Source organism: Stegodyphus dumicola, chromosome 2 (genome assembly GCF_044657685.1).
Source record: "Stegodyphus dumicola isolate Sdum_Otavi_A_Nest chromosome 2, ASM4465768v1".
In the NCBI taxonomy this organism is placed as follows: Eukaryota; Metazoa; Arthropoda; class Arachnida; order Araneae; family Eresidae; genus Stegodyphus; species Stegodyphus dumicola.
Window position 1 is genome coordinate 180,682,613 of NC_140769.1, and position 23,524 is coordinate 180,706,136.

At 32.2% G+C, this 23,524-nt stretch overlaps 1 protein-coding gene across 3 annotated transcripts in view; it reads left to right on the plus strand.

Annotated features, from left to right (window-relative positions):
• The window catches only part of LOC118189567 (serine/threonine-protein kinase 10-like), a 132,047-nt gene that overhangs the window by 61,155 nt on the left and 47,368 nt on the right, over positions 1–23,524 (plus strand). For 2 of the 3 annotated variants that reach the window (XM_085811483.1, XM_085811482.1), the window contains exons 13-14: positions 10,742–10,926; positions 15,169–15,213. In XM_085811483.1, coding sequence (XP_085667609.1) covers positions 10,742–10,926; positions 15,169–15,213 — 230 coding nt within the window. The remainder of the gene's footprint in view (positions 1–10,741; positions 10,927–15,168; positions 15,214–23,524) is intronic. The other variant, XM_085811484.1, reaches the window with a different exon arrangement.

Genomic DNA, 23,524 nt, shown 5'->3' on the forward strand with positions numbered 1-23,524 from the left:
AAAACTCAAATATCTCTGCACCAGATCTCTAAATTATGCTGATACTCTATTGTTTGAGATTGCGAAAACTTTGAAACAATACTTAAGAGCAGGACAAAATCAAACGTCTCCAGTTTTTTGTTGTGTCACTTCATTCCTTACTTGTTTTCTTTGGGTATTCAGAATTATGTGATTAAGGCATTTCATTACATCACTAAATCTGTACTTTAAGGCATATGCTTTCTTAAAAGAGATAAATCCTCACAAATTTTTAATTCCTCAGATTTACCTGTTTCTTCATTCACTATTCTCACATATCTACAAACATTCCTCAATTGCTCAGCTTTAGAGAAGTCTTGGGTTATATCCAAAATTAATGAAAAGATTGGGGCATTTTGAAGTTAACGAGCAATGTTATCTATAACTTCAGTTGCTAAAAAGCTGATAAGCCCATTTTGTAGTTTTGGGCTTAAATATTTTACAGTACTGTATAGTAGGAGGGTTGATGTAATTTGGTGAGTCATCAATGCATTTACAAGTACAGTCAAAAGTCGTTAATTCGGACACCCATAATCCGGAATGATCTATAATCTGGACCTCAAAGCTACAAACTTTCTGCGCATGCGTCGCATTGACGCATGTGCGTAAGACCTTTACCGCTGCGAATTTGCGTGTGCGCAAAATACGTTTACGAATACGCGTTTAACGCATTTGCCCGTGTCTCACACGGGCGAAAGTTTCTGGCAAATTTGCATATGCCCGTGTCTCACACGGGTGCCCTTGTATCTTGCGTTATTTTATTTCTAATGCTTGTCTGAGATCCGTTCCAGTAAAAATAAATAGGCTAGATTATAATTAAACTTATTTGACATAGATGGCACCACTATTTAGCATTTTTCTTGTGTAAACCACGTGGTGCATTTTGATGATTAGCTATGAGTTTGCTAGGAATTCTTTGCTATAAAGTAGTCGTTTGGTATGGAAAAGGTAATATATCCATTTTTATTACATAAATATAATAAAAGTAAGCAGTTAACTGCAAATTATATTACTAAGTGTTTTTGTAATTTAAAAAAAGTTATCTGATAATGAGCGACTCTGACGATGACAATTTTGAATATGCCAATTTATCAGACAGTTTCAGCGATGAGAGTGATGATTTCTTGAGTGATGGAAGTGAATCGGAAGATAATGACAATGAGATTTTGGATATAGCAAGGAATTGGTATCAAATTAGTATAAATCAACCAAACGTTGCACCACCGAGATTTCGATTTGAAGCTAACCCTGGCTGTTGTTTTACTCTGACGGATTACGATGATGCTTTGTCATACTTTGAATTATTTTTTGATAACTCTCTCATGGACATAATTCTAACTGAAACAAACAGATATGCATTTCAACATCCAGGATCATCACAGAACCTATGGTCACCGATTACTATGGAAGAATTATACATATTTTTAGCCATAACTATACTACAAGGTATAATTAGAAAGCCTGAGATAAGGATGCAGTACCATGCTTCATGGTATATCATACCAAACTGAATTTTTAGTCAGTTTTATGTTTGCAAGTATGAAAATTTGATTTAATTTGATTTTAATAACTTGAAATTTAAAATAAACATGTAATCAAATCGTTTTCACTTTGTTTGTATAATATATATATATATTTTTAAATTAGCCTATACTTGTACCCCTGTATGTTGTCTTTTCTAATACAAAGGAGCATAACAAAAGACAACTTTAAGTGAAATTATTCCAAAATTAAAAATAAGATTTTTTAATTAAATTTTTAGTTAAAAATTACTTTTATTTGTCGATCATGTCTTAAAATGCACTAGAGAATATGATTATGCAAGAAAAAAAATAGGTGATTTTTTGACCGAAAATTAGAAATTAATGTGTGCCTTAAGGGGTTAATGTATAATGGATGGGATAAGCTAAGCTAAAATTATCTAATTATCTATTTCACTTAATGTTGCAGATTGCGTTGCTCCTTAATCTTTGAATTGGATCCGGATTATTATTTTTTGCAGACTGTTAGAGCAATTTTATAAAAGTAAGCTTGAACTTTCGATTATGTCAAATAGAATTTTCGATATATATTTACTAATATGTAAAGGATATACAAAGCGAAAGTATCTTTTGGAGTCCATTAAACAATAAGTGGAATTGCTGCAAAAAATGGATAAAGGCATATCCTTTGTTTATCTAAACTTTAACGTTTGTTTATCTAAACTTTGTTTATCTTTAATGCTGGGGCGGCGTGCAATGAATTGGAAGTTGATCTGTCAGCACTATCCTTATCTTAAGGGCATATGTTTTTATTTTATTTGGCTTATAATTGCTTACTCAATGTAATATTTCATCTGGATGTACTCCGTCTTTGATATGATTTAAATCAAATGCCTTGTCATTATAATTCGCTTCCGATAGCGAGGAAAGTAACAGAGGTTATTGAAAACGGAAAAATTTCGATTGACAAATTGGTGGGTATTCTCGAGACAGCAATTATAGGACTTGAACAGCGGAACTTCGTAACTGAACAAGAAATTATGTCTGCTTATAGAATTAAAGAGAATGTATTATCACATAAAAAAACGAAGCAACTTAAACAACTTACATTGAAAGAAATGTTTAATAAAGTAAACAAATAAATATTAAGCTTTTTTTTGTAAATTTTGATACCCTTTAGATCATAATTGTTCTTTATTTCGTTAATTATGGTTTCATATTTTTAATTTTATAATTTCTGCATAGCCATTTTACCAGATTTAAACTGATGATCTATGAACCGGAAAAATCGATAATCTGGAATTGCGGAAGTCCCGACGAGTCCGGATTAACGACTTTTGACTATATTTTTTTATTTAATTAGAAATAAACTTTTAATTAGGTACGTAACTTCTGTGTTATCTTTTTTTTTTTTTTTTTTTTTTTTTTTTTTGTAACATTATTACCTAGTATCCATTTCTCATCTCTAGTAATGAGCTATTTCAAAAAAGGAACTTTATTTTTTTCCAGCAAAGAATCACTTGCCAAAACTTGAGCAAGTGTATTCTACTCTGTTAAACTGTGTAAATATACATCATAGCGGCTTACATACCCAATGTTCTTTGAATCGTCATGTATTGTACTTCTTGAAATATTTATTTTGACCAATATTTCTGATTTCTAACTGTATAACTTAAATTTTTAGCTATAGCTTCTTTTAATACGTTGTTATTTACAGGGGATTGTCATCCAGAATGGGCATCGTCTTTGAAGCTAAAATTTCCGTGCTTAACTCAAACTGTCTTCGGACTGTGTCATCAGAAATAGCATTTTCCCCATATGTAACACTACTTTTATGAGCAGTCTGACTAGCATTTTTTTTCTTCTTTCTTTTTTAAAATAAAAGAGCATAATATAATAAAAATGAACTTTTGGAGAAAATATTCTTCACTTCCTATTTGAAAAATGGAAAATTGTTTGTAATGCATTAAAATGCTCATTGATTACTAGCTTATTTTAGTACAACTTAAAGATTATGGATTAAAATTTTCATAAATACCATGTAAAAAGGTAGCACAAGATCTTAACTGGTGTATATCCATTTAAAAGAGAACTGCACTAAACTGCTTTAGAGTTAAACACTATACCATGCATCAGCATGCATGCCGAATGCAACAATAGGTAGATTGATAGATTGAAATAAAATAATTCTAGTCTCATGAAAACTGGAATTTTATGTAAATAAAAGCATAGGAAAGTATTCCTATTTTTAATCTCTTTAAAATGAATGTTCTAGCTGATGAAGGAGATCTGAAGTCAGTAAAATTCTGATTTGTAAAAATAAAAATTATGCCTCCTTATTGTTATAGCCTGCATTTTGTAAACATTAAAAACAAACAAAATTATTGATAGATCACCAACATAAACTATCTTCAAATAGCTAGCAATCTTAGTGACAGTCATTTATAGTTTGCCTATATGATAAGAGCATTAAGTAAACTAGAAGTGGGGAACTTTATTACCCTGAGAGGCCACATCTAAAATAGGCAGTGGTAAAGGAGGCTGCATAAGTTGATATACCTATCAATACGACTTTTGTGAAATTGTTATAATTTTTGTATAGTTTTATCACTTCATTACTTTATATAGAAATAATGAAAAAAAAACTTGAAGTCATTTATTAAAATAAAAATTTACAATGTAAAATATTTTTGTATTTACATAAGGCTAATAACTTATAAGATTAATTTTTAATAAACTGCATATATTTAAATACTGTTTCAATAAAAATAATAAAGTAGAAGTATTTTTCAATAAATTTATTACATTATAAGGGAAAACGATAGAAAATTAAATAATATTAACTTATAAAAAAACAACATAGTAACAGTATGTAAAATAATGTTAAAATCCGATGGAAAACATAATTGAGATATTTGCATTTGTTTCTTGCCTGAAAGTAATTGAATGTTTGGTTCAAGCTTCATAACATGCAGCTTTAACCTTAGTAGATCCTCTAAATAAGGATCTGTAATTAACGTTTTTAAACTAGTTTTAACTTTTGTCATGAGAGAACATGTTGACTTGCAGCAGTAAGTACTTCCAAAGCAGGAAAGTAAACAGCATGCATGTTTTCGTAGGCATGGATATTCAACATCATTTTTGTAGATTTCTACGGGATCCTTTTTAGCGTCAAAACAATTTTGAGGATATTATCTTTCTGCAACTCGAATAACTCCATTTCTAGCTCTGTAGGAGCTTTGGATATATCTACTAAATGTGGTTCAAATGTCAGTTTCATAGCAGAAGTGTGTTCGTCAAAATCTGAAAATCAGTATAAAAAATCCAAGACACCTACATATCCATCGAATGTTTTATTTTTACATTTTTGCTATCTCCGGGAAGTGTTCTGCAGATGTATCTGAGTAAGAGCACAATGTTTTGAAAGATGTTAATTTTTTTTTTTCCAAAATGCTTGGATCTTTTGCCACATTTCATATATATGCTTCATATTACCTTGCAGGCAAATATTTAAATTGTTTTGTCATAATATCAGACAAAAATGCAGTGTTTCTGCAAAATGCTTCATGTAATAGATCACATAGTTTTCCCTGTTCTTGGTAAAAGTTTAACATTTGTCATCATAAAACCTTTATCAAAACCTATCCTGTTGATAGCCAGCAAACCTTGCAGTGATATGGTACATCAACACTATATGTTTCTTCTAAATTTAGCGTCTGCTGAAATTCATGATGATGCATTGCGTTTACGTGAATATAGTTATCAATCGAAATAGTTCCAGAGTGTCTTGTGAAAGGTTTTTTTTTATGCAAAATGCTCATGTTTTTTTAATTCTATTAATTTTCAAATTGTTGTAATCTATATAATTAAATATTTATTAATACAGGAGCTAGAGGCTGCACAAAAAACTCAGGAAAGGCCTCATGTTCCTCACCTCTGAAGTAAACCATATGTTACCATATTTTCTTTCTTTCATTTTTTTAAATATAAATCTTAGCATTTCATGATTACTCATAAGTCTTTTCTCACGAAACTCATATTAACTCTCAGGCTACATACTAATTAATTTTTTCAAATAAATTAATTAATTTAAAGATTATTCCATTTACTGAGAAATGGGAAGGTATATTTTCTTATTAGAAGGATGCATTTTATCATACATTTGAATATGTAAAAATGGCTGTTAAATAAAACTATATATCAGTGAAAGCATTTGGAGGTGCAATATGGAAAGCTGCAAGTGAAGTAAGCGTTTTGACAGCGTATTTATTGTTTGAGTATTGTTAAGCAAAAATTTTTGGAATTTAAGATTTTGGGGAAGTGAAAATTCTGTTTCAGGATTCTCTCTTATTACTGTGATAAACCAACATTAGAAATATTAACTATTGGCTTGTGCTTACAATGGGAAAATTAAAAAAAAAAAAAAAAAATTGGAATACTGTGAAAGAAGGTTTTGGAATTTAAGTACAAGGGTCATTTTATGACATTTAATTACATTCTTGATTCTAGACCAGACTTTTGTTGGCAGTGAATTTTGTATATGAATTAACAAGTTCCAGATAAAGCTTATGTAGTATAGTTTTGGATAACTATCAACGTGTGTCCTTTTTGATGGACCTAAGCAGGGCAAGTTTGCAATTTAGAATAATTTTTTTGAACACAACTAGAAAGTTTTTGATTATGCTTACTCTGAATGAAATTGAGAATCAATTTCTTATGGTTACACTTTCATAAAAAATTAAGGTGATTTAGAAATTTCTGTCATTTCAGGTTTAATTTTGTGAAACGATTAATTGTTTGACAGCGATAAAGAAGATTTAAATAGAATATCTTCAATTGCTGCAAGCCATAAAAGTTGCATATATAAGGTGGTTTCCTGAGAAGAGAAGAAAATTTCCTGTTTAAAGCTATGGGCATGATCCCATTATACACGATTATTCCTCATGTATAATGCGTTAGAGCATTTTTCCTGTAACAAAATTCTGAAATTACGAGGCTAAATATATCCAAGTCCCATATTGTCAAGATATGCAACTGTTAAAGTTTTTGTCTTATTAAAATTCATGTTATTGTTAAAACTTGAGTTTGATGTACATTTACCCTGTATCACAACCCAGGGTTTGCGTAGCATTTTCAGCCACTACACCACAGCAGTAATATTAAAATTGGTGGCAGCGGTTAGGATTGTTCCTAAGAGTAAATTTAGAAACGAACTTTTTGACTGTGGACCTTAGTTAACATCGTACGTTATTTTCCCGTACATCTCGTCGTGTGAGTGTTCCGAATCGTCAAATGGAAGTTCCAGAAAAGGCAGTACTGTAAAGGATATTATCTGAGCAGTCAAGACTTTCTTCTCTGCACAAGAACGATCTAATTTGTGTGCAAGGACAGTTCGCGTGGTGAAGCCTCTACCGTATATTGACGACACTACAGTCCTTTCGCCGACTTGGGACAGGCATATGAAGGATTTGGATGTGATTTTAGGTCGCCTTCAGGAGGCTAAATTGACTGTTAAACCTTCAAAATGCAAATTTGCCCAAGACCATGTGAAATTTCTGGGTCATGAAGTAGGGTCTAGGAAAAGGTTGCCTAGTGAGGCCAAGATTCAAGCAATCAGTGATTTTATGACCCCCTCTACTAAAACACAGATATGTAGCTACCTTGGTTCTGTAGGCTACTACGCAAGGTACATAAAAGAATATGTGCGTATTGCGGTACCTCTGACAGACACTTTTAAGGGCAAATGCAAAAAAGGAAAAGTGATTTGGACAAAAGAGTGCGACGAGGCTTTCAATGAACTGAAGACCAAATTAGTAAAAAGTCTGGTTTTATTTGCACCAGATTATTTTAGATTATTAAGAATTAATTATATTTAAGATTATTAAGAATTTATTGTGCAAACGGATGCCAGTTTATATGGTGCAGGTATTATGAAGTCTCAAATTCAGGCTAGGGAGGAATTGTATCTTAGCAAAAAGTTTTCTAAAGCAGAGTGAAATTATAGCACTATTGAAAAAGAACTAGTGACCATTATTTATGGACCGAAGAAACTAAATCATTACTTAGATGGACAAAAATTCAAGATCCAGGTGGATCATAATCCTTTGACTCTTTAAAACAAAATGATGGGATCAAATTCTTGTTTGACTCGGTGGGCATTGTGTCTCCAACAGTACAACTTTGAAATTGTTCATGGGCCAGGCAAATTACACGGTAATGCAGATGGCTTGAGTCGGGCCTTAGTCAAGTGACTAAACATCACTAGTGGGATACAATGCAACTGAAAATTGGTGAAAATGATTTTTGTAGCATTTTGGAATTATATTTTTGTAGATTCAAAATTGTTTGCATCGTGTGTTTTATTTTCAAAATTGTTAGAATTGAATGTTTTATCGTTATCTTCAGTATTAGATTTTGTAAAATTTGAGGCATGTACTTTGTGTGAGGCAGACATTAGGAGTAGTTTAAATTATTTTTATTGTATTCTTGTTTTTATGTTTATCTGTCTCAATGTGATGTTATCTAGAAATAAGTGCAGGGTAATGTAACTGGCTTTTCTATTATCACTTAAATGGTTACCACTTGGGTTCTGAAAGCGGTCAAAAGTAGTTAGAATTTTCCCTACCATAGTCTAGGAAAATTCTTCTATGAGGGGAGGAGTTGTGATAAGGTGGCATAAAGGTTCTTTGTCTAGGATGAGTGATTTCAGAGTGCAATAGTTTTCATATTAGTGGTGCAATTCTGTGCCTTTGTTAATGATTCTGGTTGCAGCCTCTAGGGTCACTCCAGTGGACAAAGAAGTAAAAGAAGTCTTTTCATTAGGGTCAGGAGATAGACACTTTGTTAGGTATGAGTGAAAGAATCATTTCTCCCTCGGGAGTTCAGCGCAATTAAACACAGGGAGATATATAAAGTGGTTTCCTGAGAAGAGAAGAAAATTTCCTATTTAGAGCTATGGGCATGATCGCATTATACACAATCATTCCTCGTGTATAATGCGTTAGAGCATTTTTCATGTAACAAAATTCAGAAATTACGGGACTAAATTTATCCCATATTGTCAAGATATGCAACTGTTAAGGTTTTCATTTTGTTAAAATTAATGTTATTGTTAAAATTTGAGTTCGAATTTTCAACCCTGGGTTTGTGTAGCGGTTTCGGCCACTACACCACATCATATCTGTCAGTTAATGCTATATGCACCATAAAAAATTCAGAGTTTAGAAGAAAGTAAAAAGCATTTTCCCTTTAAAATTCCTGGTGGTTTCTTTTGCCCTAAAATCATTATTCACTGGTGTTCCATTGGAAGATGTGCTTAAATGTCTCAAAATGAAACTTCGAGAATTTCATTTCTCTTGTAGCTAAACTGATGAATTAATTTCCCTTACTGCACTCTGGCTGAAACAAAAACATTTTGTTTTCCAAAAGAAATATTACAAGCAGACAAAGGGAGTAGCCATGGGAAGGCTTTTTAGTCCTATTCATGCTGATATCCGCATGCATTATTATGAATCAAAATTGCTTGTAGTTTTAAGCTTCTTCTCATGATTCCGTGCATTGAAGATCCTTTACTTTCTTTGATGGTAATAAAGGTGATTTAAATAAAGTTCTTTCAGTAATGAATCTAGTGATCCTGCCATTTCAGATAACTTTTGTACTCAAGACATCCAATTATCTTCCCGTCCTTGACACGCAACAAATGTCGCGGCGTGCAATGAATTACAGTCAAAAGTCGTTAATCCGGACACCCATAATCCGGACCTCAAAGCTACAAACTTTCTGCGGATGCGTCAACGCATAATGCGTTCACGCATGTGCATAGGTGTTTACGCATGCGAGTAATGCTTTTACGCATGCGCACATGTGCCTTATACGTTTACGCATGCGCATTTAATGTATAACAGACAGTATAAGCTAAGCTAAAATTAGCTAATTATCTATTTCAGTTAATGTTGCAGATTGCGTTGTTCTTTAAACTTCGAATTGGATCGGGCTTATTATTTTTTGCAGACTGTTAGAGCAATTTTATAAAAGTAAGCTTGAACTTTCGATTATGTCAAAAAGAATTTATGATTCTGGAGCTGCCAGAGGATCTACAAAGCGAAAGCATGTTTCGATGTCCATCAAACAAAAAATGGAACTGCTGCAAAAAATGGGTAAAGGCATATCCTTTGTTTCTCTAACCATTACGAAATCTGTTGATCAATTTCACACTGTTCTGTGGGGGGAGGGGGAAAACGTTGTAGCGTGCAATGAACTGAAAGTTGATCTGTCAGCACTATCCTTATCTTCAGGGCAGATGTTTTTATTTTATTCGGCTTATAATTCCTTACTAAATGTAGTATTTCATCTCGATGTACTCTGTCTTTGATATGATTTAAATCAAATTCCTCGTCATTATAAATATCACGAATACACATCAAATAGTTTTCTGGTTGCAATTTTCTAATTTCGACTATGTGTAATGTATGCTTTACGCATGTGCATGTTGAAAGAAATGTTTAATAAAGTAAACAAATAAATATTAAGCTTTTTTTTTTTTTTGTAAATTTTGATACCCTTTAGATCATAATTGCTCTTTATTTCATAAATTACGGTTTCATATTTTTAATTTTATAATTTCTGCATGCCATCTTACCAGATTTAAACTGATGATCTATAATCCGGAATCACCGAAGTCCCGACGAGTCTGGATTAAAGACTTTTGACTGTATAGGATTCCTTTCCAATGTAGCTTTAATTTACGTTCATCAAACTAAGAGAGCTTTAAAATGTTCCACTAAGGAACATGGTACGTATATTAGGAAAAAATAAATTCTCTGCTGCCTGATACTGTTAGTCAGAAAATCTTATTTTCTATTTTTCTGCAGCCAAAGTTACTCAAAAAATATCATCTGTTAGTGAATTATTTTTTAGAGGCATTTCATATTCATAAAAATCTTTCAGTCCTAGTTAAGGATCCCATTTTCAATCTGTCTTTACCCTCAGCTTTTAAGGAAATTATTTCTTAGTTGTTTTCATTTTTCATCAATAGATGGTTCCAGTAGCATGATTTCCGTCATGTCATTCTTATCTTGTTATTTCTTAATAAAGGAAGAATACTATATATTTTCTGCTTTGATAGTTTGTAAAGCAGTATGCCAGCTCTTCTTTTTTAAAATTTTATTTTACATTAGAACATCATTTCAAAAAACTAATGAAGTTTTTTTTTTTTTTTGTTTGTTTGTTTGTTTGTTTTCTAGGAATACACAAATAATTTAGCATCTAGAAAACTAAACGGAGTTGCTGTGAAACCTAAAGCACCTCGTCCAAAAACTTTGAAAAAAACAAGAAAATTTATGGTAGATGGTGTTGTAGTTACAACTACTACAAGTAAAATAATATATGAAGATGATGAATTAACTATGAAAGAAGACCATATATTAAGGTATGTTTAAGTTTTTTTATAATTATCAAATTAATTCTGTGTTGATCATTGTCAAAATATTTCTGTTAAAAATAAGTGTAATTTTTATCTTTTAATTTAATGTGCCTCAGAATCATTTGCATTTTATACTTTTTGTAAAATAATCAATTCTGCATTATGGGTTGCACAAATTTGTTAAAAATTGTGTTTAGAATCGTAATTCTTATTTAATACTAGAAGCTGTTAATGTATTTTTATAACAAATTTTTTACACTATAATTAATGTTCAGATATTTAGACCTTAACTATCCTGTCTAATTACCATTCATACATGGGACCAGGTATTCCCAACTCTTTTCTTCCTTCAACCCCTTTCATGTTTTACATTTTTCTCAGTATTATACAGCATTCAACATAATCATAATGCAAGTAATTGCACATGACTAACTTAACCTTCCAAACATGGGATCTGTGAATAATGCATTATCCTTTTATCTTGAATATACATTCGAAATATTCTTATTATGTAGGCAGAAACTGGGTGTCAACTGCGATTGTACAGCAAGAAAAAGTATACTTTTTTTTTAAACACACTTTTATGAATTTTGTACTCGCAGGCAGAGGCAACAATTAAACAATAATTTACAACAATTAGACAGCAATATTTTGAAAAAAAGGGGCTTACTTGATTTATATTTTGTTATTTTTTATTTTAGAAATATAAACAAGTTTTCAGAAGCAAAATCACAGATTCTAATTGCATAGAAGTTCAATTTTAATTAATGTGATGACTGCACTTAATGTTTTGGTGCAATTTTTTTAATATTTGACTTTAATTTGCTTAATCTAATTCTTAAATCACCTTATTCAAAAGTATTCATGTTTTTTGATTTTCCTAGTCAGTTGATTTGACCAAAGCCTGCTTTGACTAGCTAAGAAGAGAGAAAAGTCAATAGTGTTATTTGGTAATAACTTTTATTTTGAGATTTATCTTTCGGATGAAATTTAAATTCCAAAACTTAAGCATATCCATGTGTTTCAATTCATTCATCCTCCTTTTGATGAGACTCCTGAATATCCTCCTTCAGTGTAATCAACTTTTTTTTGCACTGTAATATCAAGATCAGATATATCACATTTCAGCAGTTCTCCGAGTCATACTGACACTTTCAGATTTTCAGTGTTTTGGAAGAGAGCATTCAAATCTTCTTTCTAATTTTACAAGTGGCTTTTTTGTAACGGTATATTTTCTAAGGAAGTACAAACTGTTTCAACAATGGACAGTTACATTATCAGGTTCAATGTTTCTTCTAACCTTCTTCGGAAACATACAATGACCTGACTAGGAACAGAGAGCTTACTAAAGCTATGTTCACTAATTGTAGTAAGTAGACAGGATACAGACGAAGGGTATACAAGACCCTTTATTTTTCTTTATATACAATGACTTCCGTACTTCGGAATACAATGACCCTCCACTCGGGGTCTAAGGTAAAAGGTATAAAAATAAAACTAAACTCTAATTTAACTTTAGAATAAGATTGGCCTTATAATAACAGGAAGCGTATGTAGCACAGAGACTGTGAACACTACAATACGTTTAATTTATCAAGAGGATTAAAACCTCTGGCCTGGAAGGCAAATAGCAACTGCGTAACTTCTAAGGTAAGCGGCCTGCTTCGAACTCACTGCTTCCTCTCTCCTGCTTGGCAAAAAGGCCACACTTAAATACTTGGCGTTCGCCAGACAACTTTGCATAAAATCCTTCACGCTTATAATTCTGGCCGGAAGTAGAAAATAAGAAGTGATAGTAAAGATTTAAAATAAAATAAACGTTAGTAAAACTTAAGATCCTTACAACATTAAGTTATCAAACTAATGAAATTAATCTGAACTCAGTGTTGATATAAAAAAAGCTGCTGTAAGAATGACAATCAATAATCTTTCTAGCTTCAGTGAACCTGGTGTCTCTTCCTTGTAGTTTATTTTGTGCGCTGTTGAATAATTAATATATACCAATCAACTAGAATACATGTTTGTACGGAGTAAAAGGAAGTATTGTAATTGCGAAAAGTTTCAGGCAGCATATTTCAACAAAAATATCCATTTTGACTGCTATCGAATGCAATTTAACGATATTTTTGCGTGACATCTGTACGTAAAAGCCAGAATAAAATACTCTTTTCCTCCAAAAAAATTATAAAACTGCTTTAAAATGAATTCTGAAGAGAATTTTTCGTGGTATCTATATGTACGTACGTATCTCAGATAACTCAAAAACACGTAGCCTCAGAACTTTGAAATTTTTTATATAGGACTGCTATAACATGTAGATGTTCAGCCCGTATTTTGGTTGCAATCGGCCACACCAAACGTATATAAATATATTTATATATATCTATCCACTTTGTTACCCGGCTCAGTGATCACGTTTTTTTTACTCTTATATGCTTTTAAATTGTGCATTTTTTGCTATAAAAATGATTGAATTATGTTGTTTTTATCTTCTGGTTAAGGCTTTTATGCCTTTAGGAAATCTGCAAGCAATATTCGTAGAATTATCAACAATTTAAAAACTGTTTAAGTACGGCTAAGCTTAATTTTTAAATAACGTAGCGGACATGTTTGTTTACATTTGAAACAGCAGAATAGTAAATTTGTTGCCAATCTAGAGAGACTAAGCTTCTCAGCAACAAAGATAACGTCTTCATTTATTATTGTGAATTAAATCATGCCTAATCCTTTCTGGAATTTTTTCGAGGAAATAAGTTTTTAAGATTTACTTCGTAATTTTTAATATAGATATTTTGGGTTTTTATGTATTTTTGCCTTGTCATGAAGTAAGAACTAAATTAGTTGAATGAGAAATACTGAATCGTCTGTGAAAAACTGCTTCTTTTGTGTTTTGTTTGCTTAATTTCTTTTATACATTGTTCTAGATTTGTTATAGTATTTGAATAGAACATGTGGCAACGATTAGATAATTCTTCAAATAATATAAATTTTGTGCATTCTGAGTTATAATATGAACGAAATATAATGCTGTTAATTGAACCTAGTGCCAGAGTGTCGCTATGGTAAACAAATATTGTAAATTTTAAAGAGTGCATTTATTTTATTGTGGTTTATGTGCTATCGACGAAGTAGATTTAATTCAATCCAATAAGTTTAAATGAAATGCAAGAAAAGATGCATATAATTTATTTAATATTTCGTACAAGGAAGTCATGTGGTGTACACATCAGCTTTTTTTTTTTTTTTTTTTAAATTTCATTGATTGTGCCATCGTAAACCCTAAAGCAAAATTCAATCTTGGTTCTAATTCCTTCATATTTCACCCTTGTGGTGGCTTGTATACTGGACTAAACTGCTATAAAAATATAAAATTCTGCTTACGCGACTCTTACTTAATAAAAAGGTTGTTAGATTTTTTTATAAACAGTATTAGCTACATTCACATACATCTTATTTCAAGCTCGGAAACAAGTCATTTCTATTACTTTTGCTCAAAAATATGTCAAAATGTGGGATAATTATTAAAAATTTTTAGAAATGTAAATTCTATAGAAGTAACCTGTAATAATATTGGTAAAAATATTAAATAGCTCATAAAAGAATATAATGCTTAACAAGTCCAAATATTTGCAGTTGTAAAAAGAAAAAAATTAAGCTGTGTAGTACAAGAGTGATGAAAAGTTGATTTTTAATTCAAATAATTGATACACATTTTTTCTATACTTCTAGGCTATTTTTTCATTTTAATTATGCATTTTCCATCTATATAAAATTTTTTATTCAAAAACATTTTGCATTTTCTGTAATAAATTTATTAATGTGTATCAAAACTGAGATGATATTTAACTTGAAATTAAGTCATTATGATTGTTTCAAGACGACCAGTGATGCTGTTTGAAGTTATAAAACTCCAGTGTAAATTCTCACTATGTTATAAAGATGTGTGCGTGTTTAAACTATTTGAATTTTCATTATTTGAAATATTGGGTTGTAGCATTTTTTGAAATGGAGTGCTTCAAATTGTTACTATTTTCAAAGTGTGCTTTAAAAACTACAATTATTTCTTAAATATACTGCTGCCACCAGCCACAATGTTAAAAATATTCAGCTTTAAGTGTCAAACTTAAATTTTTCAATAATATCACTGAATATTCTGTTTTTTAAAAATTTATATGATAGTCAAAAATGACCATTTATGCTCTTCAATAAAAGTAAATTTATCCTCTATGTATTTTCATGCATACACAGGATAAGTGCTGCTCTTGAACCTGAAAACTGGGAAGGCAGAATATGGTTATTTATTTTATGCTATTAATTTATGCATGTTTAATTTATCTAATTTCAAGTTGTATAGAGGCTATTTTCACATTAATATGTAAGGAGCTTGGTTATGAAAATAGGAGTGAAGGAAAACAACCTTTTTTTATTTATATAATGATTATAAAATACTGTTTGTTGTAGCTATTCTTCATTGTACTTATTATTATTTGAGTAAAGATATCTGAAGAAATAAGTTCTACAAGTGTTTAAAATCCAAAATCTTGTTGAAACTCATTGCAAATTGCATAATGTCGGTGAAAAATGTCATGAGTGGCAGTACTGAAGGTAAATGATATTAGATGTTTGAAGTAGAATTATACAAATTTGAGGAAGAAAGTGAGTGGTAACTTACGATTTGTCTCAAATTTTATGAGGGGTCATAAATGCAATGAGCTGTGGCATGCAACAATTAAAAAAAATTTTTGGATAAATGTTTTAATTGGAAAATTGACTAAGTGGATGAATAATATTATACATTACATTTTTGTATATATTTAAAAGTTTTGTTCAATCCCATTTTTATTTCCAAGCTCTTTGGAACTTAATTAAATATCAGTGCATGGCTTGCATCTACAAATTCTTCAAATTAATGTTTTTGTCATTTTAAAATGTAACGTTAATTTCTTTATGATTGTTATGTTGCATGGTGTCTTATAAATTTATAAACATAATTTGAGAAAGTTCTTTTATATGGAATGTTTTTTTTTTTTTATTTTATTAGACATATTATATGCTAAGTGTTATATAATGTTATGTTAAGACATATTATATGTTAATTTATTTTATATAATATATAATGTGTGAACTAACATAAATTCTACCTGATTTTAAAAAGTATCAATACTAATGCAGAACCACATATGAAATAAACTCCCTTGATATATTTCCTTATGTTCTAAACTTTATATTGACAGAGAATTTCATTAGATAACTCCAAACCCTAATTCAAAGTTGTTTTCTGATTGGGAAAAATTTGACTAAGTAATTAGATTAAACTTAACTATAGTGTAAAACAGGGTTCGTACGGTCCTTAAGAGTCGCTAGATTTTTTGGAATCGATTTTTGGTCCTTAAAAGTCCTTAATTTTGGACAAAATCACCAGAAGGTGCTTAATTTTAATCATTTGAAATTTCTGTCTATTTTTACGACTGCGACTTTTGAGTGTGAATTAGCATTTTGGAGGAATACTTTTGGTTCTATGCAAGAAGTGAAACATAAGCATTTCAAAATTCATTTTTTCTAATAAAGAGCTCTTAAACATCTTTTTGCTTTTGGGGATGTGAATTCTTTTATTAAACGGTTCTAAATTTGGTGACGTTTCAACATTTTGGCGATTTTAACAGTAGTTTCTATTAGATTTTAACATTACTTAACTTCGTAACATTGATAAATTTCATTAAGATAATGGTAATATATTTAAAAAATAACATTAAAATAAAACATTTTTATTTTTCGCTGTCATATTATAAAGTTTCAGTTTGGCAACTTATACAATATTTTGAATCTGAGAAATAAACAAGATATAATGCTATAAAGCACAATTTACGAAACAGCTCTTAGCAAAAGTAAAATTAGCTATGTAATTAATTAAAAATGTCTTAAGACACAATAACACGCCGAATAAATACTAATTCAGAAGTCAAACAACAAAAATCAGCGTTAATTTACAAAATTTTCACAGGACTAGTTTCGATGGTTTTACCGAACCATCATCTTCAGCTGCAAAACTGCAAATGAACAAGATATGAAATAATGTTTAGATAAGATAAGAAAGCCTGGACAAGAATAAGCAAGTGGCGCCATCTGTTGGCGAAACCAGAACTAAAACATAATTTCTCTAAAAGCCGAAGGCAAATTTGGATCGGAATTAGGATCGTTAACTAGAACAGAAAGATTTTTATGAATGTGAAATGCCTCTAGAAAATCCAGTTCTCCAATGGAAGATGTTTTTTGAATAATTTTGGCAGCAGAAAAATTGAAAGTGTGATTTTCGGACCAACAATGTTGAGCAACAGAAGACTTCTGTGTTTCCTTTTTTCTAACATATGCCTCATGTTCTTTGACGCGAAATTTTAAGGCTCTCTTAGTTTGGCCAATGTAAATTAAACCGCACTGGCAAGGAATCCTATAAATACCCCAGGAATTCATCTCCGGAATGGGGTCCTTGAGTATAGAAGTTGGAATTTTATTGATGGGAGAGTAAACAACTCGAAAGTTAAATTTCTGCAAAATATGTGCAACTTTATAGCTAATTGATGGAAAGAAGGGAATGACAACAGAATTTTTATAATCTCCTAAAATAAGAGTGTGGCTTTTAGTGTGTTGAGATGAGAATTTTTTAACTGCTTGATTAATAATGTTGGGTGAAAAGCCCCTGTCAATAGCTATTGCTTTTAAATAATTTAGTTCTTCATCAAGGGCTAGTTTGGAGGAGCAAACTTGAAGAGCACGGAAAACTTAGGAATAAAATGAAGCTAACTTTTGTTTAGTCGGATGACATGATTTAAAGTGTGGTGGAAGGCAAACCGATGAAGGTTTACGGTAAACTGTAGTACTGAAGTTGGATGTGTTACGTGTGACCAGAATGTCGAGAAACGGAAGAGAATTGCAAGTCTCAAGTTCAAAAGTGAACTGAATAGCAGGATCAATAGAATTCATTGTTGAAAGAACTCTATTTAAATCATCTTTATTACCTTCAAACAGGGTAAAAGTATCGTCTACGTAGCGGAACCATGCCGGGAAGTTTAAAGTTTCAAATAATTTTGATTCATAATAATGCATGTAGATATCAGCCAGGATGGGACTGAGGGGGCTTCCCATGGCTAATCCCTCAGTTTGCTTGTAATATTTATTTTGGAAAACAAAATGTGTTTGTTTCAAACAGAGTTGAGTGAGAGAAATTAGCTCATCAATTTCGATGCAAGAGAAATGAAATTCGCGAAGTCTGGTTTCTAGACATCTTAATGCACCCTTCACTGGGACATTGGTGAATAATGATTTTACATCAAAAGAAACCATGAGTAAATTACGAGGAGAAATGTTTTTAACCTTTTTTACAAACTCTATTGAATTTTTTATGGTGTAAATGTTATTGTCTAATAGAGTGGAAAATCTAGAAACCAAATATTTAGCTAAAGGATACGAGGCAGTACCTAAATTTGATACAATAGGGCGGAAAGGAATACCACTTTTATGAATTTTGGGAAGAGCATATAATCTGGCACAATTCGCAACAGATGGGATAAGTGAATGTTTTAAGTTGCTTGAAATGATTTGCGAAGATTTGATCGCAGTTTTTATTTTGGATAAGTCCGAAGGTGAAGGATCTTTAGGGATCGGATTATATGGTCCTTCGTTTATCTTATCCATGACGTCGTCATGGATAAGAACACTTACATCGATGGTGTCACTAAACTCTTAAACGAACGACCATATAATCCGATCCCTAAAGATCCTTCACCTTCGGACTTATCCAAAATAAAAACTGCGATCAAATCTTCGCAAATCATTTCAAGCAACTTAAAACATTTGCTTTTCCCAAAATTCATAAAAGTGGTATTCCTTTCCGCCCTATTGTATCAAATTTAGGTACTGCCTCGTATCCATTAGCTAAATATTTAGTTTCTAGATTTTCCACTCTATTAGACAATAACATTTACACCATAAAAAATTCAATAGAGTTTGTAAAAAAGGTTAAAAACATTTCTCCTCGTAATTTACTCATGGTTTCTTTTGATGTAAAATCATTATTCACCAATGTCCCAGTGGAGGGTGCATTAAGATGTCTAGAAACCAGACTTCGCGAATTTCATTTCTCTTGCATCGAAATTGATGAGCTAATTTCTCTCACTCAACTCTGTTTGAAACAAACACATTTTGTTTTCCAAAATAAATATTACAAGCAAACTGAGGGATTAGCCATGGGAAGCCCCCTCAGTCCCATCCTGGCTGATATCTACATGCATTATTATGAATCAAAATTATTTGAAACTTTAAACTTCCCGGCATGGTTCCGCTACGTAGACGATACTTTTACCCTGTTTGAAGGTAATAAAGATGATTTAAATAGAGTTCTTTCAACAATGAATTCTATTGATCCTGCTATTCAGTTCACTTTTGAACTTGAGACTTGCAATTCTCTTCCGTTTCTCGACATTCTGGTCACACGTAACACATCCAACTTCAGTACTACAGTTTACCGTAAACCTTCATCGGTTTGCCTTCCACCACACTTTAAATCATGTCATCCGACTAAACAAAAGTTAGCTTCATTTTATTCCTATGTTTTCCGTGCTCTTCAAGTTTGCTCCTCCAAACTAGCCCTTGATGAAGAACTAAATTATTTAAAAGCAATAGCTATTGACAGGGGCTTTTCACCCAACATTATTAATCAAGCAGTTAAAAAATTCTCATCTCAACACACTAAAAGCCACACTCTTATTTTAGGAGATTATAAAAATTCTGTTGTCATTCCCTTCTTTCCATCAATTAGCTATAAAGTTGCACATATTTTGCAGAAATTTAACTTTCGGGTTGTTTACTCTCCCATCAATAAAATTCCAACTTCTATACTCAAGGACCCCATTCCGGATATGAATTCCTGGGGTATTTATAGGATTCCTTGCCAGTGCGGTTTAATTTACATTGGCCAAACTAAGAGAGCCTTAAAATTTCGCGTCAAAGAACATGAGGCATATGTTAGAAAAAAGGAAACACAGAAGTCTTCTGTTGCTCAACATTGTTGGTCCGAAAATCACACTTTCAATTTTTCTGCTGCCAAAATTATTCAAAAAAACATCTTCCATTGGAGAACTGGATTTTCTAGAGGCATTTCACATTCATAAAAATCTTTCTGTTCTAGTTAACGATCCTAATTCCGATCCAAATTTGCCTTCGGCTTTTAGAGAAATTATGTTTTAGTTCTGGTTTCGCCAACAGATGGCGCCACTTGCTTATTCTTGTCCAGGCTTTCTTATCTTATCTAAACATTATTTCCTATCTTGTTCATTTGCGGTTTTGCAGCTGAAGATGATGGTTCGGTAAAACCATCGAAACTAGTCCTGTGAAAATTTTGTAAATTAACGCTGATTTTTGTTGTTTGACTTCTGAATTAAAAATGTCTTGTTTTTAAATTTTTCATAGTAAGAGTTTTTCCCATGTAATTATCTCAGAATGTGCATCAGTTTTCTCTATAAAATTAATTTTATACTTTTTCTCTCCTTTCCCTCCCCCAAATATGTGTGGCTTTTTGCTGTTACAGAAATGGTAATGATAATTTTTCTTTACGATTTTAGACATTGCAGCTTAGAAAGTTTAGAAGGATTTGAAGGCAAGATTTTTAGACCCACGATTCTAGAAGATTCGAGAAATACACTCATGTCCAAAATTATCTTTACATACCCAAAAATGACGATATTCAATGAAATATCGAATCAATGTGATCCGTATTTGCAGGGAATGTGTGAAAACCAAGCCTAATTAGCATTATCCAATCAAAAGTAATCAAACGGTTTGTGATATGCAAATCTAGGCGTTACGTCATCCAAGGGTGAATCAAGCGCTTTGCGCAAACTGAATATTTGAGTGAATTTCTGCAACATAGCGTTTGATTTCAGTGTGTAGGGACTCAAAGCGGTTTGTTATGGCTTCGAAGTATCATTTGGAAGAATCTGTAAAGTGGCGAATTATCGGCCGTTTAGAAGCAGGGCAGTCAATCATGGAAACAGCCACATGTCTGAATATTTCAAGACAAACAGTCTCTAAGCTATGGAAACAGTTTCAAAATGATGGAAGTGTTGTAAGGTCGGAAACGAATGACAACTGCTTCTGAAGATCGGTATCTGGCATTAACTGCCCGTCGTAACAGAAAGGCTACTGCTCGCCAGTTAAGTTCAGAGCTTGCAGCCGCCACTGGAACTGTTGCGTCACGGCAAACAATATACAGAAGGCTTAATGAAAAAGGCCTTTATGCCAGAAAGCCAAGGGTATGTGTTTTACTGTCTTCACAGAAAAAGAGGGATCGCTTTAATTGGTGTAAAGAACATCAAAACTGGACTGAACATCAATGGTCCCATGTTCTCTTTACTGATGAGTCGCGGTTTAGTTTAACTGGTGATTCTAAACGTGTTTACATCTGGAGGGAGTCAGGAACACGAAATGATACCTCGAACATTGTGGAACGTGACCATTTCGGTAGTGGAGGTGTGATGGTATGGGGTGGAAAAATGATCGATGGATGTACGCCCCTACACGTGTTAGGCAGCGGATCTGTGACAGGCCAGATATATCGGGATGAGGTCTTAGATCCTTATGTAAGACTTTTCAGGGGTGCATATGGACCTGACTTTTTATTTATGGATGATAATGCCCGTCCACATCGAGCAAACCTCGTTGATGAATTCCTTGAAAGTGAAGACATTAAGCGAATACCTTGGCCACCAAACTCTCCTGACCTTAACCCGATAGAGAACTTATGGGACTACCTTGGAAGAGCAATTGCACGTATACATCCTCCTCCTAGAGATGTAAATGCTCTGAAGACGGCATTGCTGGAAGAGTGGAGATTAATTCCCCACACTGTGGTTAACAACGTTATTTCCAGCCTTAAAACACGTTGTGATATGTGTGTACAAGTCAGGGGAGATCATATTCCATATTAAATTCGTAAGACTTAATTCTTCTTCTGAATCATTCCTTTTTTTCTTAACTCTCTTTGTCACACTTTATTACCATTTTTATTGTTTCATGCTACAATTTTATATCATATGAGGTGATCTTCAATTTTTTCTTTTGCATTTATGTGTCATCATGTTATGTATGATTCCACGAAAATTCATTAAATTATAAGTCATAGTCTCTGAGAAATCTGTGAATTTATGCATGTAAACATAATTTTGGACATGAGTGTATGTGATAAAATGAAAAGTGTCTCCATGGTTTCAACACATAATGGATGTATTTTACAGAAAGTTTGCAATGAATTTCTCACTTTTTGGAAAATGTCTGGAAGAACAATGATAACATAATATTTGAAATCTGAACATGTTTATCTTCCCGTTATTTTCTCTACTTTTCACTAGACACAAGCATGGAAAATATTAAAAAGGCTTCAAATCTTATCACATGGGCAGGCATTATAGAAAGGGATTTTTTTATTAATAAAGAAATTGAAAACTTACAATTTAAAAGATTCATCTAATATTCTTAATGCATCATACACATCGCTGGCACTAGGCATTTTCCCACCTGATGCAATATCTATGGATCCTAAATTCTAAAAATTTTGCCATTTCTAAATCTTGTTGTTCGGTGTGTCGCTAAATTCTAGAAATTCTGCTACATCAGCTCTGGAAACTGGCCTTTACTATATATAAGTACAAAGTCCATAATCCGGACATCCATTATCTGGAATGATCTATAATCTGGACCTCAAAGCCACAAACTTTACGCATATGAGTGTAAAGAATGTGCATACACTTTATGCCTGCGCACGTTGAAATAAATGTGATGCTAAAGCAAAGTTTAAAGTTTAAAAAATTAAACATTTAGCAATAGTAGCAATAAAAGCTCCCTGAGATAATATGTTGTGCAGACATTGAAGACAATAAAAAGCTTTCAACCTCTAACCAATTTATTAACAATATAATAAATAATAAAAACACAGAAAATAAATTTAAACAATATCAGAGTCTTAGGAAAAATATAATATAACCATCATTCATCAAATAATATTTTTACCTGGTCTCCAAAAACACTGGCATACAATACAAACAAAAATGTCCTAAACAGTAATTATGCGGCCTCAAAATGAAGTTGGCTACACATTCAAAAAGTCCATGATCAATGGTCGAAAAAACACCTGAAATTTAAATCAAGTTCTTGAAAGCACTCAAAACCGGCCTAACTCCGTTTGCATTAGTTGAACACGAGGAATCGCCGCTCACGTATTTTTAATGCCACCTTCATTGAAGAACATGGATGCTGCCCACGGCAGTCACTCACATGGTAGCCTCTGGAACCAAGGAACTTATTCTGGAACAATCATCTTGTGGATATGAACCAAGGAACTTATTCTGGAACAACCATCTTGTATACAGGAACCAAGGAACTTTATTCAGGAACAGTCATCTTGTGAACAGGAACCAAGGAACTTTATTCACCGGACTGCACGCATCCTTCTGAAGGGGTTTCGAGCAACACGAGATACTTATAGCAGAAGTAGGCATGACGTCATCTCACGGCAACCAATCAGCTATCGGCACGAATCAGCTTTCCAGATGACGTA